The sequence below is a fragment of the Dendrobates tinctorius genome, unplaced genomic scaffold, assembly GCF_039654945.1.
Source record: "Dendrobates tinctorius isolate UK_male_01 unplaced genomic scaffold, ASM3965494v1 ptg000083l, whole genome shotgun sequence".
Classification (NCBI taxonomy): Eukaryota; Metazoa; Chordata; class Amphibia; order Anura; family Dendrobatidae; genus Dendrobates; species Dendrobates tinctorius.
In genome coordinates, this window is record NW_027361751.1 from 11,063,732 (window position 1) to 11,082,779 (window position 19,048).

General features: G+C 43.8%; 1 protein-coding gene across 3 annotated transcripts in view; it reads left to right on the top strand.

Moving 5' to 3' along the window:
* The window catches only part of IQGAP2 (IQ motif containing GTPase activating protein 2), a 401,653-nt gene that overhangs the window by 252,079 nt on the left and 130,526 nt on the right, over positions 1-19,048 (top strand). For 2 of the 3 annotated variants that reach the window (XM_073584112.1, XM_073584113.1), the window contains exons 11-15: positions 3,267-3,354; positions 7,322-7,485; positions 11,932-12,092; positions 12,733-12,857; positions 12,953-13,116. In XM_073584112.1, the coding sequence (XP_073440213.1) occupies positions 3,267-3,354; positions 7,322-7,485; positions 11,932-12,092; positions 12,733-12,857; positions 12,953-13,116 (702 nt within the window). The remainder of the gene's footprint in view (positions 1-3,266; positions 3,355-7,321; positions 7,486-11,931; positions 12,093-12,732; positions 12,858-12,952; positions 13,117-19,048) is intronic. The other variant, XM_073584115.1, reaches the window with a different exon arrangement.

Here is a 19,048-nt window from a genome sequence, read left to right on the forward strand (position 1 = left end):
GTACCATTTTTGATGAGCTCCAAAAGGATGGGATAGGGGGAGTCCTGCAGAATTTCAAAGAAAAACATGCAGTACCTTAATATTCCCTGGAGTCTGAGCCATGCAGCAGACTAGTCGGACAGTCAGGTCCCCAGCGACATTCCTCCCCCTGGTGCCCTGGATTGACAGGTCTATGCCTGCACATGCACATAGAGTAGGCAGAGACTTGTCAATCCAGGGCAGGGGGCGGGAAGAAGTCATCGGGTATCTGCCTTTCCGACTAGCCTGCTGCGCAGCTCAGTTACTAACGGCTGTTAAAGTATATTTTTCTCAGAAACACCGCAGTGTTTCAGGGACAAACATACCTGGCTGTGGTCATACCGCCTGTGCCTGATATATCCTGCCCACAGATTGAGCAGCATGTCTCAGATGTCAGGTCCTCTTTACTAAATCAGCATACTTGACTATACTAGTCCACTCCCCTACTTCTGAAGGAGTGAGGTGAGTTAGGTGGCGGCATGTCTACTGATACCTACCTGGTTATTTGCATGATCATAGGTGTCGTGCATCCATCCTATTCATTGCAGTAAGACAGGTGCATAATACCTGCCAATTCCATATTGCAGGTATTAGTAGACATGATGTTTTACGACACTGCTCACCTGCAGATGTAAAAGTGAGTGGAGTCAACCTTTCTCCAATTTGAACATGATAAACTGGCCGCATCATGGATTTAGTAAAACTGTTTTCATTTTTTAATTTCTCCTGTCTGTTGCGGAGATATTGGCTAGTAAAATTTAGGTAATTTATGTAAACTCAATTGGGTGTTATAAGAAATTTATATTTGGGGGCGTGTACTTCTCCTGCATCAGCTTGACCAATCATAAGCAGGCAGGGTTATGCAGGAGAGAAAATAACACACCCTCCTTCTTTTAACTTATATCTGCAGCTACTGTGTAGAGTTACAGCAGAGCTGAGTTATGTATCAGTACAAACACTCCAAGATCTCACCTCAAAGCGCTGTCAGCACTCACTCTTCACCAAGACTGACTATCGTGGGATGAGTTCTGGAAGTGCATTTGTAATGATGCGCAACTTCGCTGTACTGCATCTCTACACAGTAGCTGCAGAAAAAACTGGGGAGAGAAGGGCATGTTATTTTCTCCCCTATATGTTGCTACCTGCTTATGATTGGTCAAGCTCATGCAGGGGAAGAAGTGCCCACCCTAGAGACAAATCTGTAATCATACTCAGGTGAAGTATAACATAAATTATGCCCTAAACGTTTTAAACTAATATCTCCACAACGGAGCGGAGAAACCACAAAAATAAAAACTATGTTTTATTCAGCTCTTCAACCATTATTCCATTATTTGTCAGTTTATTATGCCTAAAATGGTGAAAGATTCACTCTAGGGATTGAATTTTTAGTTAATAACTTTGCTCTTTCAATTTATTGGCCTTAATGTCGTTAATAGTTTACGTGACAATTTTCCTGTGGGGAGTGTCTGAGTATACATAGGGAGTAGTGAAAAGGGTCAACGTTATTGTGCCATTTATTGCAATATAATATATGATACTGGATACTTTTTTGGTAAAATAAAAAAATAGTGCATCCTATGACCCTGTATCTGTTGTGTAAGCAACAGAGCTTGTATTATTTGAGTAACTAAAGCTAGCGATCCTCATATGTAACCAAAATGGTTTATGTCCTAAAGAAACCTCTAAGCTTTAAACACTGCCCTGTAGTGATCAGAAAACCATGGGGTGTCAGGAGATGTGGTCTAATAAATTACTAAAACATGATCAGAATCAAATGGTCCACTGGAAGTGATTTGGGTAATGCATTTCTAGAGGTCGAGCATCACTTTAAAGTCATTTACCCTTTTGTAGACAAATATAAAATTTAGAAATCTGGGTTTGCTCCTATATATTGACTAATGACCAAAGGAAACTTTGCACTAGTTATTACTGCGTAGGTCAGATATTATGTTTCTTTTGCCTTTTATCTATATTGGTTGATTCTAGAAAAAGCGTCCAATGTTCTGTAGTTTAAAGTTCAGCTTCAGTGTTGAACATTTGACCGCTCTTAAAAATATTGAGTAATTTTGTTTCATTTGTTGTTCTCTTCTCAAAGTGAATCGCTCATGAAAATAATGTAAAAATGCAGTATATTATGATAAGTTTGATTAGCTGCATTGTCGTAGATGATTTGATAGAATACAGCAGATCCAAGGGGGGGTACCTCTAGGTAAGGAATAATGCAGAGGATTGATGCACCAGCCTTGAATTGGAAACGCCCCCGCGGTACACGGGCTGCCTTATCTATGTACAGATTGATTTAAAAGATATCATGGATGTGTATTGGGGGATACAAATAAATACTGATACAACTTGTACAAAATACATAAATCAAAGTTTAGCAAAATTACTCAACATTGTATAGAAAATTTCTCTGTAAGCGTGAAATGTGGTGCATTTTTTAAGAAAGCCAGTCGCTTGCCAAACAATTATTTTTACCGGTGTAAAGTCCCCTGTTCTCCTGAATCTGGAATTGTTTTTCTTTAGTTCCTGGGCCTCTCCATTCTTTCTCTTCCCCACCTACAGATCTAATTTTATTAGCCAAGGGAGGTGGTCTTTAAGAAGATGCCATGAGGGGTGGTCTTTAATAAGATGCCAAGGGGGTGGTTTTTAAGAAGATGCCAAGGGGGTGGTTTTTAAGAAGATGCCAAGGGTGGTGGTCTTTAAGAAGATGCCAAGGGTGGTGGTCTTTAAGAAGATGCCAAGGGTGGTGGTCTTTAAGAAGATGCCAAGGGTGGTGGTCTTTAAGAAGATGCCAAGGGTGGTGGTCTTTAAGAAGATGCCAAGGGTGGTGGTCTTTAAGAAGATGCCAAGGGTGGTGGTCTTTAAGAAGATGCCAAGGGTGGTGGTTTTTAAGAAGATGCCAAGGGTGGTGGTCTTTAATAAGATGCCAAGGGGGGACTTTTTAAGAATATGCCCATAAAAAGGTGAGGACCACATCCACTTGGCTAGCAAGACTTGATTTATATATAGGCGTAAGACCATATCTCAGGAATGGAGAGACCCGAAACAGTAACAAAATCTCACCGGATCCAGGAGAACAGCAGCATTTTGGCCACGCAAAAACACTAATATACATTTATGACAAGTGATGGTAGTCTTGAAGTCTTGTTATTGGTCATTATAACATGTACGTAGAAAGACTAATACTGGTTCTTAACAAAGGTTTAACATTAACCTGAAGGTTTCTCTCCTCCTGATCCTAGAAAGCAGGTGTCCCCAGTTCTCTTGACAAAAGCGAGATTCAGAAAGAAGTTAGTGTTGCCAATAATGAAGCTGAGGCTCATGTGCTTAGTGAGTAACCATTGCAATGACTTGTGTGTCCTACACCTGAGGCTTAATCTCCATGAATTAGTGCATGCCGAAAATGTAGGTGTGTTGATTAATAAAGCACCAATTTTTCCAATAAATGTCTCTGTTACTGTCCTTCTCAGTGTTGCAATTGCTCCAATGACCACTTTATGCAGTGTTGGGAGTGTTCTTTGTGTATAAGGTAGTTAACGTTTCTTCGTTTCAATGTGTACGGCTTTTTCAGCTGTTTGGTGACCGTAACTGCTGAAATTGCTTTACAGATCACGCATCAGCCATTTGCAATATTACCGCTCCTTTCATACCTGACAAATGAGATCACGCCCTTAAATTGTGATTCCTGAAATACGTATTGCAGGAGCTTTATCCTTTCAATGTCATTTTTCAGCCTACGTATAGAATAAGTACTTGTAAATACATTGTATTGCTTATCTTCTACTGAATCGTGAGATGCAGTCAGTATTACAGTCCAGAGCTGCATTCATAATTCTGCTGGGTGTGGTTCACAGTAGGAATGAACCTTCTAGATAACTAAGGGATCTGGGCTAAGGCTGATGCCAGGGAGTGCAGTCTAAAGGGAGCTATAGGTTTTAGATAATAGTTGGATGAAACGACTGATTTTGAGGAAAATCAGTATCAGGCAGTAGGTTGTTCACGCGCCTTATCTTTTTGTTCTGCAGGCAGAGAAGTTGCTGCCAGAACTTACTACCTAGGGAGAACACATAAGTGGTCAATCAAGTGTATGGTCAAGCATTAATGAAAAATTCTAATCCCACTGGAAAATCCAGTAGGGAAATGGTGGTGGATTTCAGCTCTGAAGCTTATAGAATAGTGACTTCAGCTGCATATGTGTTCTAAGCCTGCAATCAGCATTAGTATGCAATGTATTTACATTAGTACAGAGACACGCCGGGTCCACCAGCTCAGATAACTCATAGAAGGATTCCAAAGCTGGGCGACCCCCTTCCAGAAAGTCCATATTCTCCACTGTGGTCAGCACATAGGACCCAATTGGGAAAGATAGACTTTGAACAGATTGAAAGGAGCAGTATATTGCTGTTGCATGTAAAGTGTGTTCTTCTCACAGTTCACAATGATGTAAAACCACAGAATAAAACATTTGTGTCTTTAATTGTTAATCATTGAGCAGAATCGGTGGAGAAACCAATCCTGTTTTCTGTTTTGCTCTTATGTCCTTCAGGTAGATAAATGAATTGTGAATGTTCATGGTCATGTGATGTCCGTAGCATACTTTATTGTACATTGTCTATTTCTGTGCCTTTCAAAGAAGGTTTTCATACATAGTCTTAATGTTTCCACTAACTTGCATAATGCCAACCATGCGCTTAGGACTAACCCTCGCTTCTGCGCTCATCCGTTCCTGTGTGCAGTGTCTGCATGCAGATTGTTGCAATTGTCAACGTGAGGATCGTACTCTGCCTTGTTCCTGATCATGATCGGGCATGCAATTTTTTTTTTAAGTTTTAATATGGATGTATTAACACGATCTAATGCTTGGTGCAAGTCTGGCTGTGGGTGTGAGAGTCTGAGTTGTACACGTCTAATTATTCCTACATGTTGTCACAACTTGAATCTATCAGGCTCTGTGATCAAGGACCTGCAAGTACCAGGGATTGTAATTGAGTATTACTTGTACTTTTTCTTGCTATTAATCTACATTTCTGAACTATAAGGGTATGTGCACATGAGGCTGATGTGCAGTGAGTAGGGATGAGCCGACCCATGGAAGTTCGGTTTCAACCAAACTTTAATTCAAAGTTCAGTTCAGATACCTCTCTGTCCCCCCCCTTCTCTGTCCCCCCCTTCTCTGTCCCCCCCTTCTCTGTCCCCCCCTTCTCTGTCCCCCCCTTCTCTGTCCCCCCCTTCTCTGTCCCCCCCCTTCTCTGTCCCCCCCCTTCTCTGTCCCCCCCTTCTCTGTCCCCCCCTTCTCTGTCCCCCCCTTCTCTGTCCCCCCCTTCTCTGTCCCCCCCTTCTCTGTCCCCCCCTTCTCTGTCCCTCCCTTCTCTGTCCCTCCCTTCTCTGTCCCTCCCTTCTCTGTCCCTCCCTTCTCTGTCCCTCCCTTCTCTGTCCCTCCCTTCTCTGTCCCTCCCTTCTCTGTCCCTCCCTTCTCTGTCCCTCCCTTCTCTGCCCCCCTTCTCTGTTCTCCCCTTCTCTGTCCCCCCCTCTCCCCCTCTCTCCCTCCCCCTCTCTCCCTCTTTCTCTCTCTCCCTCTCCCTTCCTCCCTCCCTCTCCCTTCCTCCCTCTCTCCCTTCCTCCCTCTCTCCCTTCCTCCCTCTCTCCCTTCCTCCCTCTCTCCCTTCCTCCCTCTCTCCCTTCCTCCCTCTCTCCCTTCCTCCCTCTCTCCCTTCCTCCCTCTCTCCCTTCCTCCCTCTCTCCCTTCCTCCCTCTCTCCCTTCCTCCCTCTCTCCCTTCCTCCCTCTCTCCCTTTCTCCCTCTCTTCCTCTCTCTCTCCCTTCCTCCCTCTCTCCCTCTCTCCCTCTCTCCCTCTCTCCCTCTCTCCCTCTCTCCCTCTCTCCCTCTCTCCCTCTCTCCCTCTCTTCTGCTCTCCCTCTCTTCCGCTCTCCCTCTCTTCCGCTCTCCCTCTCTTCCTCTCCCTCTCTTCCTCTCTCTCTCTCCCTCTCTTCCTCTCTCTCTCTCCCTCTCTTCCTCTCTCTCTCCCTCTCTTCCTCTCTCTCCCTCTCTTCCTCTCTCTTCCTTCCTCTCTCCCTCTCTCTTCCTTCCTCTCTCCCTCTCCTCCTTCCTCTCTCCCTCTCCTCCTTCCTCTCTCCCTCTCCTCCTTCCTCTCTCCCTCTCCTCCTTCCTCTCTCCCTCTCTTCCTTCCTCTCTCCCTCTCTTCCTTCCTCTCTCCCTCTCTTCCTTCCTCTCTCCCTCTCTTCCTTCCTCTCTCCCTCTCTTCCTTCCTCTCTCCCTCTCTTCCTTCCTCTCTCCCTCTCTTCCTTCCTCTCTCCCTCTCTTCCTTCCTCTCTCCCTCTCTTCCTTCCTCTCTCCCTCTCTTCCTTCCTCTCTCCCTCTCTTCCTTCCTCTCTCCCTCTCTTCCTTCCTCTCTCCCTCTCTTCCTTCCTCTCTCCCTCTCTTCCTTCCTCTCTCCCTCTCTTCCTTCCTCTCTCCCTCTCTTCCTTCCTCTCTCCCTCTCTTCCTTCCTCTCTCCCTCTCTTCCTTCCTCTCTCCCTCTCTTCCTTCCTCTCTCCCTCTCTTCCTTCCCCTCTCCCTCTCTTCCTTCCCCTCTCCCTCTCTTCCTTCCTCTCTCCCTCTCTTCCTTCCTCTCTCCCTCTCTTCCTTCCCCTCTCCCTCTCTTCCTTCCCCTCTCCCTCTCTTCCTTCCCCTCTCCCTCTCTTCCTTCCTCTCTCCCTCTCTTCCTTCCTCTCTCCCTCTCTTCCTTCCTTTCTCCCTCTCCTCCTTCCTCTCTCCCTCTCCTCCTTCCTCTCTCCCTCTCCTCCTTCCTCTCTCCCTCTCCTCCTTCCTCTCTCCCTCTCCTCCTTCCTCTCTCCCTCTCTTCCTTCCTCTCTCCCTCTCTCCTCAGTAGTGTCTGGAAGGCTCATATCGCTCACTTGCTAAGCCTGCTCACTAAGACCATCCCAATGCTGTCGGTAGATTCTCTACCAGCCATGTACCAGTTTGCTCTTTGGGCAGAATAATTTTTCATGATCTTTGTCCACTAGAAATTGTAATGATGATTACGGCTCTTGCAAGACCCCTGGGTAGTGTCTTATTCTCCACCCTTCACACTTCAATCTGCTTATTTTCTGACTGGTGGTTGGTTCACATTTGACTTCACTTTCATCTTGATTAGATTTGTTAATTCTAAATTATAAAGTAAATTTCCATGTTCCACACCTATAGAATTTCTCTCTTGGTAAGTATAACTGTCTCTTCCATATTCTGTTACAACAATCAGTAAACTAACCTTGATTTTTCATGTACCATAATTTAGCACTAGGAGCTGTGGAAAAAATAAATAATGCCATTCGTATCGGGGATTCCTCCCAAACCGTGGCGGCTCTGCAGCTTCCTGAGGCACATATGCCAGCCGTCTACCCATCCGCAGAAACGTTATATCAGCATGAACTCTTGAGTCTACAGAAACAAAATCCAGCGGTAAGGGAGCGCCGAGGAGCAGCCATTTTACTAAGCGTCACCTGAGATGCCGACATGCTTCAGTGTGGATCTGCGCTGTGACCACTGAAAAGTCCAAGACAACTCATGGTGAAATGTATTTATGGAAAGCAGAAATAATTTCTTAAAAACCTTTTATTCACTGTTAATAATATTTCATTTCTAGCTAATTTATTTGATTTTTCAATAATTAGTTGGGGTTTTTTTGTTTGTTTTTTTAACAACCTTGGGATTGATGACTGTTATTCATTTCCATTGTGATCCCATTTAATCTTAAAGAACTTATATGACTTATGATTTGGTACAATGGTTTTTCAATTTTTTATAAAGCCCAAATACCATTGTTGTACCTTTTGTAAAATTGGAAATCCAGTGGAACATGACCCAGTGTCTACATAAACAAAATTTTCTGTTTCCTTTGATCACTAAGAGGAGCATTTACCTTCCAGAACATAATTCCATATGATATTAACTTTTTAATATAATATATCGATTACATTAATTTTCAAGATCTCAGATTGTCATTCAACACAAGCCATGTGATGAACACGCAGATGCACATATTATTAGAAGACACTGCTTAGTAACATGTAGGGATGAGCGAGTAGTGAAGTATTCGGACTCGCTGTACTCATTACGAGTACCTCCTAATACTCGGATACTCGTAGCGAGTCCAATGTAAGTCTATGGCAAATGCGAGTAATGGGCTGTGTGTGTGTGTGTGCTAGGCTGGGCGGGGACTGTGCGAAGACTGTGCCGGGCTGTGCGGGACTGTGCTGGCCTGTGCAAAGACTGTACCGGGCTGTGCGGGACTATGCTGGCCTGTGCAAAGACTGTATCGGGCTGTGCGGGACTATGCTGGCCTGTGCAAAGACTGTATCGGGCTGTGCGGGACTGTGCTGGCCTGTGCAAAGACTGTATCGGGCTGTGCGGCACTGTGCTGGCCTGTGCCGGGCTGTGCGGGACTGTGCTGGCCTGTGCGAAAACTGTATCGGGCTGTGCCGGGCTGTGCGGGACTGTGCTGGCCTGTGCAAAGACTGTCCCGGGCTGTGCGGGACTGTGCTGGCTTGTGCGAAGGCTGTGAGGGACTGTGCTGGCTTGTGCGAAGACTGTGCTAGCCTGTGCAGGGACTGTGCCGGGCTGTGCGGGACTATGCTGGGCTTTGCAGATACTGTGCGGGGACTATGCCAGGCTGTGTGGGACTGTGCGGGACTGTTCTGGGTTTTGCAGGTACTCTGCGGGGACTATGCCGGGCTGTGTGGGACTGTGCTGGGCTTTACAGGTACTGTGCGGGGACTATGCCGGCCTGTGCGGGACTGTGCAGGGACTGTGCGGTACTGTGTGGGGACTATGCTGGGCTGTGTGGGACTGTGCGGGACTGTGCTGGGCTTTGCAGGTACTCTGCAGGGACTATGCCGGGCTGTGTGGGACTGTGCTGGGCTTTGCAGGGACTGTGCGGGACTGTGCTGGGCTTTGCAGGGACTGTGCGGGACTGTGCTGGCCTGTGCGGGACTGTGCTGGGCTGTGCAGGTACTGTGCGGGACTGTGCTGGGCTTTGCAGGGACTGTGCGGGGACTATGCCGGGCTCTGCAGGTACTGTGCGGGGACTATGCCGGGCTGTGCAGGTACTGTGCGGGGACTATGCCGGGCTGTGCAGGTACTGTGCTGAGCTTTGCAGGTACTGTGCGCGGAATATGCCGGGCTGTGCCGAATATTGTGAGGCGAGTAGTGAAATACACGCGAGGCGTAGTATCATGCTGTGGTATTGTTTATTGCATTTATATGACCAAGACAGGTTGATTAACTGCAATTGCAGATGTTTAATACTGCAGGAACTTGCATACTTCATTACCTGGATTTTGCAAATTCCAGCTATTGCTACTAATACTTTGTATTTTACCTTCATACTGAAGTTGTTAGGCAATCCCCGCATGTGTTGCGGCTGTCTAACAGCCACGAAACATGAGCTATTCGGATAACACCTGAGCATGCATGGATAACACAATATCCATGCACGCTCGCTCACTACTAACAATACATCTCTAATTTGAAAAAAGTTTGGACGCTCTCTAAAATGTAAAGAAAACAAGAAGGCGATGATTTGGAAATCTCTTGTCTATATATAATGTTAGACATTTTTCCATTTCATTTGAAAAAATGACTAGTTTAGAATTTGATAGCAGCATCACGTTAATCAAAAAAAAGGAAAGACAGGGTTAACAAAAGATTGGAAAAGTAAGTTGTACTAATGAAAAACACCTGGAGGATAAATTTTTAACTAAGTGATATAACGGTGTATAAAAAGAACCTGTTATAGAGGCAGAGTCTTCCATAAGCAAAGATGGTCAGTTTCACCAATCGAAACATTTTGCACATAAAAATTGTGTAATAATTTTAGAAAAATGTTCCATTAACGTAAAATTGCAAAGATTTTGACTACAGTACAGTATGTAATATCAAAAGATTCAGATTCTGGAGAAATTCATGTGCACAAGGGACAGAGCTGACTGTAAATTGCGGATGCTGGGGATTTATGGGCCCTTAGACAATGTGTAGGGCATGATGGGTCTGTGCTCTACATGGTCTCAGAAATACATCCAGAAATTGTTGTGAACACAGTTCGCCATGCAATTCACAATTGCAAGTTAAAGTGCTATCATGCAAAAAAGAAGCCATATGTCAAGAGAATACAGGAACACTGCCAACTTCTCTGGGTCAAAGCGTATTTAAAAGGGATTGATGGAAAATGGAAAACTGTTCTGTGTTCAGATGAATCAAAATGTGAAATGGAAACCACGTGTGCTGTGGACTGGACTGCAGAGGAGAGAGACCATCCAGCTTATCAGAGCAGAATTACTGCATCTCTGATGGGGGGGGGAGTTAGTGCCTATAACATGGGCAATGTTCACATTCTGAAAGGCGCGATCAATCCATTATGTAGTTTTTAGAACAAGATTTCAAAGACGATTTGGCATATTACAACAAGACCATGCTAAGCCACATACAGCGCGGCTTCCCAGAAGTAGAGTTTGAGCGATTTAACTTGGTCGCCTGCAGACCGGGACCATGCACCAATAGAAAACATTTGGCACATTGTGAAACAAAAAATCCGGCAAAGAAGTCCCAAGTCTGTGGAGCAGCTCAAATTCTACAGAAGTCAAGATTGGGACAACATTCATGTTTCTTTACCTCCCAGACCATTGTACCGTTGTACAAAGAATAGGGGATGGTACACAATGGTAGACGTGGTCCGGGCTCAACTTTTTTTTTTTTTTTTTAGATGTTTTGCTGCCATCAATTTCTAAATGAGTTAATATTTTCAAATAAAATTGAAAAATGTCTAATGTTCATATGAACGTTTTCTTCACGTTTTACATAACTTCACAATTTTTGGGGAATTGGGGTTGTAGTTGTAGGCCATAGGCACAACTGATCTAATTTATTGTGTAAGGATTAGAGATGTACGAACCCGAACAGTAAAGTTCGGCGTCCATACTGAACACCTACTGTTCGGGCAGAGACACCGAATACTGACGTCAGCAGGAAGTCCCCGTTACTGTTCGGGTTCAGCTGTCTGAACACCGGGTGTTTGTCACGATGTCATGTGCATGCAGCGTGGCAAACACTGCTTCTGATCGGCGGGGAAATCATCCCCGCCGGTCAGAGAGCCGCGGTTCCCACACTGTCAAAAGACAGCGTGAGAGCGCAGCTGTGACCTGGAGGCAAGGGAACAGCCAATCCCTCCCAGCTCTAATGACCACTCCTAAAAGCCAGACCCATAAATCCTGGCCCATTAAAAACAACTCTCAGCACTCTGTGCTTGAGCGTGCTTCTCCGGGTCCTACATCACCAAGGCTCGACACCTCGGTGACATATACATCCCATCCAGGACCTGTCCAGCTGTCACCTTACAATTGTTTGTTTTCTGAATGTGAACTTGATGACTTTTTAAAGAGTGTTCAGTGTAAATTTCCAATCATTTTGCTGGTCCACTATGTGTGTAATTTCTTTGTCTAGGTACGAGTCCAGAGTAACAAGGGAAAAGCATCTAAATAGCAGATCACACATTAGACTGCAAAAGGGTGCACAAGGCACAAGTAGGCTATGTAAGGAGTGTACCGGGAGCAGAAAGGACTGTTTATCTCAGCACAGCGGTAGAAGAGAAAGTCACTCCAGGAATGAAGCTGTGCTGAAACACGATAGCTAGTGAAGACAGCGGCACTGTGCACACACAGAACCCACATCCAATATGCATAACTGGTAGTGTCTTTAGTGCTTCAATGTAAAGATCACTTAATTCTTGATTATATCTTCTGTCCCTTTTATTAGAAAGTTGAGCTTGTGCTCATATTATTTCTTTTCTAATATCATGGCATAATTGAAATAGCAGTCTATTACCTCTAACGATGCTATACTTTGCTCATGCAGAACCACTTGACACAAGAGGAGCTGTTCATTGCTGTAGAGATGTTGTCTGCTGTTGCACTGGTGAATGAAGCTTTGGAGACAAATGATGTCCCCTCTATCCAGAATCACCTTGTCAGTCCCTCCATAGGTCTCAATAATCTGGAAGAAGACAATATGCAGCGGTACGTATACGCTTTTATGTCCAGGACTTGTTATAAGATCATTTTGACTGAATATCCCATTATTATGGCTGTAGACGTTACATAGGCCTCCAGATTTAGGAGAAATGATCAATACGATTTAGTGTCTGTTCTCATCTGCAGGTGACTGACCTCCAAAAGCCTATCGCGTTCTCATGTGGTCCCTATGATTCACGTAAAGATAACTAAGTAGCACAATAGTCTGAATGAAATCACACACGTGACACAAAAGTGAACTGAAAACCAAACTCTTAGGAGTTGATTTTACTCCAGAAAACTATAGTAAAATGCTATGAAACATCTCAACATTTTTGCACATGTGAATTTGTGCAAAGATTTTGTGACTTTTGGCATTTTCATGCATGCTTGATGCAGCTCCTCCCAAATGGGTAAGAGCTAGGGAGGAGTCAGGGCTAGACGAGGCGTGGCAACATCCACCCTTCATATTTAGCAAAAGTGTCAGCGTTTCTTGTGCTAGAAATGTTACTCCAATCCCTGACTAGAGTAGCCTTTCTGGCCAGACCCACACCATTGAAAAGGTGTGATGAAATGATTATGTGGCGTCCTTCTGAAGCTCTTAGTTTGTACATTGCCTGCATTCTAAAACTTTCTTCCTTTTTAGTTATGTCAGTACACTGGTATCCAGTAAGAAGCAGGCTGCCACACAGGGACACGGCTATTTAGGCTGGAATGAAATTCAGAACTACGTTGATGTAGTCAATGGTGAAATCCATGAAGAAAATGAGCGTAAGTAATGAATGCCATTACCCTCAGTATTACAGACCACCTGTTCACTCACCGGATCATAGACATAGATATTTATTATTATTATTGTATTTTAGGGATTATTGCCATTGGTATCATTAATGAAGCCCTTGAGCACGGGGTTCCTGACAATACATTGCAAGCTCTTTTGGCGCCAAGTGCCAAGCTTCATGCAGTTTCACCAGAAAACGCTTGGCATTACCACGATGTTCTCCAGCTGGCCAAAATTCAGAAATGCAAGGTGGGTGTTTGATTTATGATAGCCCTGCAGACAGAAACCATATTTTTAAAACCTAGTCAAAGGGCTTGTCCAGACCATCTCACTTCCACATACCGGTGGGTGAACAGGGTCGCTGACTTCACATCTATTGATATCTTCTGGCTCCTGTACTCCCGAGATACCTGCCGCTCACACATGCAAGCTGGAAAATATCTGTGGACCAGGGTTTCTAACTTGTTTTTTTCTATGGACAGCTTATAAAAAAATCAGACTGCCAATATTTTATACAGAAGCATGGGAAATCCGTACATATCAAACTTTTTTTAGTGATATGATAAAGGGCCCTATTTTTTATGCACAGTCCAGGCATTTTGCACATTTGGCAACGAGGTCACCGACCTACTTACTTCCCAAAGACGAAGTGTTTGGAGACTGATTACCCTTTTTGTACTATGCGTCTCAATTGCCAATAACATGTTAAAACTGTATACTTTAAAGGCTCTTTTCCTAATCCCTTGGATTTTGGACCCAAACTCATTGTTTATAGGGAAGTAATGTATATATTACATTGTAATAATAATTAATGGTGTGCAGCACAACCATCCTTTTAAGCTCCAATCTGTATGATGTATGCAGCTTGTTTATATGGCTTTTATACTTATAAGATCATAGTAAGACTTGCAGAAAAGCATGTGAGTATAACTTGTGCAATCACTGGGATAGGACCTTCCTTTTATAATTAATAAGACCAGGCATAGCTATTATAAGAAAAAATCTCCAGATGTTAAGACCCAAGAGCCCAGGGGTGGTGTCTAAGTTAGGAAAGGTTTGATTTATAGAAGCATTATCCTTTGGAGAACAACATCTCGGTATAAGCGGTAGATACTGGTTCAGTTTTTTCTGGAAGATGTTTCAATATGTTTTTGATATTACAACTCAGTTAATGCTGCCTTTTCCTGGTGCGGACTCGTGCTCGGTCACATCGGTACTACCTGTTATTCTAGGAGGTGTTGTGTCTGCTCTGAGTAGAGTCGGAGGATTTGGGTAGCCATTACAAAGGTTTGTTGAAATTTTAGGATGGAGTAACCTGGGAGTTTTGATAAAGTTCTGGTTACACTATTCAAAAAATACATAGAATTGGTCAACAAGATGCTTCCACCAGTCAAGTAGTGAGCCCCTGATATATTGCCCCTTTTGTCCTCTAATTTTTCTGCATTTTGCTGAAATTCAGTATAACATTTTTTAACTTTTTATTTTTACTGCATTTTTTTCCGGGTTGTTTTATAATTTTAATTTATATATCATGATCTAACCCTAACCCTTCACCATTATTAGGATTGGCGAAATAGTGTTTTGGTTTTATTCATCTATTTTTCACAGAGGACATATTTTTTTTTTAACTTTGGACAGCTCAGCCAGCGGGTCTATGTCACCCAAATTTACAAGTAAAAGGACAAGTAGAGAGTGTTGAGAAAGCACAGCATGTGTGTAGTGCACATGATTCCATGCTGTTTTGATCGGCTTCTGTCATCTTGGTTTCTGTCTATGCAGAGCACATCGGTCAATGACCAGTTCATTTGGATGGAATTGGTGGCAGTAACTGCGGTGACGAATCAGCTGCTGACTACTTGAATCATTTACTGTATTTACGGTAGCTTCTCCAAAAAGTGGTGCTTGCTGGTGCTCCTCTGTGGCGCTCCTCACGCTACACTACTGCTGTTGTAATAGTTTATTATACCTGTGCTGGTATTGTAGGGGAAATAAAACACTTATACAGTGCTGTGCAAATTAATTGGGACAAAGCATTTTTTTTTAAGTAAAATCGTAAGTTGGTTACCAGTCAGTGATTCAAACAAGTTTTAACTGCTTTGAATAGGTGTGAGTGCCTGTGGTGTGAGTGCCTGTTCAAAGCAATTAAAACTGGTTTGAATCACTGACTGGTAACCAACTTACAATCTTACTTAAAAAAATGCTTTGTCCCAATTAATTTGCACAGCACTGTAGGTACCTCTAGATTAAAAAACTGGTCACTGAGGGTTCAATCAGTGAGACTCCCCGTGAGAGGCCTATTTAGTAGAGAGCCTTTAACGTGAACCTGACAGCTGATACCTGCTGCCTAATTCCTCGGCATCGTATATCAGGCACTGTCCGTATGATCTCAGGCAGGCATGTTTGACTCTGAAAGACACCGGGTGACCAAGCTGCACTGGAGACTGGGCTGCCGTGGATTGACAGGTCTCTGCCTATACGCGCATGTGGCAGGAACCTGTCAGGGGAGTGGGCAGGGAGGAGTCGCCAGGGACTGCTCTGTCCAAATGTATTGGGCAGCATGTATAAGCGGTCAGGTTCACTTTAATTCCGAGTTGATCAAGTGTAGGTTTGTGCGACATTTAGGTAGCAGTGTCCTTGTTTTTCTTCTTCTTCTTCACTTAACATCTCATGTGAATAACTGAAGATCCGGTATTCAAATTTATTCTATTAAAGGACCAAGGACAACGTCTTGCTTTCTCAGAACTGAACAGATCGCCAGCATGTGTATATACCGTATTTTTCAGACTATAAGAAGCACTTTTTTCCCAAAAAATTTTGGGGGAAAATGGGGGTGCGTCTTATAGTCGGAATATTCTTATAAGTAGTGTTGCAGAAGCAGGAGTTGGGCGATTCTGTGGCGATCCCGGTCCAACGCTGGAGGGCGATGATCACACTTCCTTCTCAGACTGGTGCGGCAGGTTCGGCGGTGCTCTGTGGTGTGGGAGGGCTCCGCCGGCATTTTGTGAAAGCCAGGAGGCCCTCCTGGCTTTCACAAAATGCCGGCGGAGCCCCCCGCACCACAGAGCACCTCCAAACCTGCCACACCAGCCTGGTATGGGATTTCCCGGAGGTCACCACATTACAGCAATGGATGTGCGGGGGCTCTGGGCTTTCAGAAAATGTCAGTTGAGCCCCCGCACCAGTCTGGAATGGGAGTCATATCGCGGACCACCGAACACCCCCGGTGACAACGCTCCACCAGCACTGTATTCGGACTGTAAAGTGGACCCCCATTTGACACATTAATTTTTTTTTCCTATTTTCCTTCTAAAAATTTGGGGTGTATCTTATGGTCTGGTGCGTCTTATAGTCCGAAAAATACGGTGTATTTATTATCACTGTGAACGTCATCCTGTGCATTTTATGTTCATAATGGAAGGAAAATTCAGTAACTGTCTCCATAACATGACGATCGAGCTCCATGGAAACAAGGACCTGTTATTGGCTCCGGAGATGTTTACTTGCTGGAATAATGACGAGAAGTGTTGAGGACTCCATGTATACTGCCAGCGCAATTAAAATAAACGTAGTCGCTGTGATACGATATCACGATGCATCTTTTGGGACGTATATTGTATAATTTTCACATCTGTTGTGTTCACACTTGCAGATGTTTTTCCCTTCCTGAAGATGCTGTTTTTCTTCCTTTTTATGGCCGGTTAACCCTTATTTTGGTTTCTGCTGCCATCTGCTGTTTTTCAGGAACGTAAACCTATGAGACTAAAATCTCAGATCTTAGGCTAGTTTCACACTAGTGTTTTTTTGTGCTGCGTTTGGAGCGCACATCAATCGCATACAAAAAACGCTTACAAACGCTTGTAAACGCAGCGGTTTTTTTGGGACATAATCGTGCGCGGTAAGCCAAAATAACGCAGCGATTATATGCGTTTGTAAACGTTTTGCATGCGTTTGCGTGATTATTGCGCATAATGTCACAATCACAGGATTTTACAAATCATTGACCAATTATGACTCATACTCCACCAATTGGACAGCAGTGGGCGTGTGTTATTGGAATTCCTTAGGCCTCTTTCACACTTCAGTTTTTTGCATCAGTCATAATCCGCCAAAAGGACGGATGGTGGATCCGTTGTGGTACTGATGACAACGGATGCCACCCATCCGTTTTTTTTGACGGATCCGACAAATGAAGAATTTTAAAGGAATCGCAGCCGAGAGAGAGAGAGAGAGAGAATTTTTTGTCCGGCACGCAGAAAGAATTTCGGGTTAAATCAGTAAAAACGTTGCAAGCTCCGTGTTGAAATCTTTGAGGATGGTGACGGACAGCAACTTTTGGCGGATCCTCAAAAAAAACGGATGCAACGGACGACAATCCGCCATTAATGGAAGTCAATGGGGAAAAAAACGGATCCTCAAAAGAAAATTAGAAAATTGAGGATCCGTTTTTTTCAAAACCTGGCGGATTGTGACTGATTGCAAAAAAACTGAAGTCCAGCTATTCTTCCCAGTTGCTAGCAGTTTTTGATGAAGACATGGATCTGCGCTGGAAAAGCTTTCACTTCAACTTGGATCTGGACATCAGGATGGCTCAAGCTTACACAGTTGCTTGCCATGAACAAAGAGAGAGCGAGAGAGACAGCGAAGACGGCAGCGTCTGTGGATTCATCCTACTGTTGAACTCCAGGAGAGCCGTGGAGCGCACCACACCCTCTACAGCGAGCTACAGGCAAACCCGGATAAATTTACGGATTACACACGGATGTCCCAACAAAGCTTCATGTCTTTACTTGGTCGTGTACAAGATGTCATCCGTAGACGGGACACACAGCTCCGTCGTGCGATTCCTCCCGAGGAACTGCTCCTGGTCACATTGCGGTACGTAATCATTGACTCCATGATAGTATTGGTTCTTTGATGTAGTAGTATATTATGGCAGAATTCTTGATCTGCCATGTACTAAAAGTATGCTGCATTAGTTTGAGGCATTTTTTTAAAGAAAAGGATGCATATTTATTTATTGATGTGCCCTTATTTTTTTTTTTTTAATGTGTTAAAAATCCCTATACACAAATATAAATTCTTGTTAATAGAATCATAGAATCGTAGAGTTAGAAATGACCTCCTGGGCCATCTGGTCCAACCCCCTGCTCAAAGCAGGATTCGCTAAATCATCCCAGTCAGATGTCTGTCCAGCCTCTGTTTGAAGACTTCCATTGAAGGAGAACTCACCACTTCGCGTGGCAGCTTGTTCCACTCATTGATCACTCTAACTGTCAAAAAGTTTTTTCTAATATCTAATCTGTGTCTCCTCCCATTCAGTTTCATCCCATTGCTTCTAGTCTTTCCTTGTGCAAATGAGAATAAAGTTGATCCTTCTACAATGTGACAGCCCTTTAGATATTTGTAGACAGCTATTAAATCTCCTCTCAGTCTTCTCTTTTTCAAACTAAACATTCCCAAATCCTGCAACCTTTCCTCATAAGATAGGGTTTGCAGACCGGTCACCATTCTGGTCGCTCTTTTCTGAACTTGCTCCAGTTTGTTGATGTCTTTTTTAAAATGTGGTGCCCAAAACTGGACACAATATTCCAGATGAGGTCTGACCAAAGAGGAGTAGAGGGAAATAATGACTTCACGTGATCTAGACTGTATGCTTCTGTTAATACATCCTAGAATTGCATTTGCCTTTTTTGCTGCTGCATCACACTGTTGACTCATATTCAGTCTGTGATCTATTAGTATACCCAAGTCTTTTTCACATGTGCTGTTGCTTAGCCCTATTCCTCCCATTCTGTATATGCTTTTTTCATTTTTATTGCCCAGATGTAGTACTCTGCATTTTTCCCTGTTAAAAACCATTCTGTTAGTTGCTGCCCACTTCTCCAGTTTATTTATATCTTTTTGAATCCTCTCTCTCTCTTCTCTAGTATTAGCTATCCCTCCTAGCTTTGTGTCATCAGAAAATTTAATCAGTTTACCCTCAATTCCTTCATCTAAATCATTGATAAAGATGTTGAACAATACAGGGCCCAGGACAGAGCCCTGTGGTACCCCACTTGACACATTCTTCCAACTGGATGTGCAGCCATTTACGACCACTCTTTGGGTCCGATCACTAAGCCAGTTATGAATCCACCTAACAGTTGCCTTGTCCATTCCATACTTAGTCATTTTTTCAATA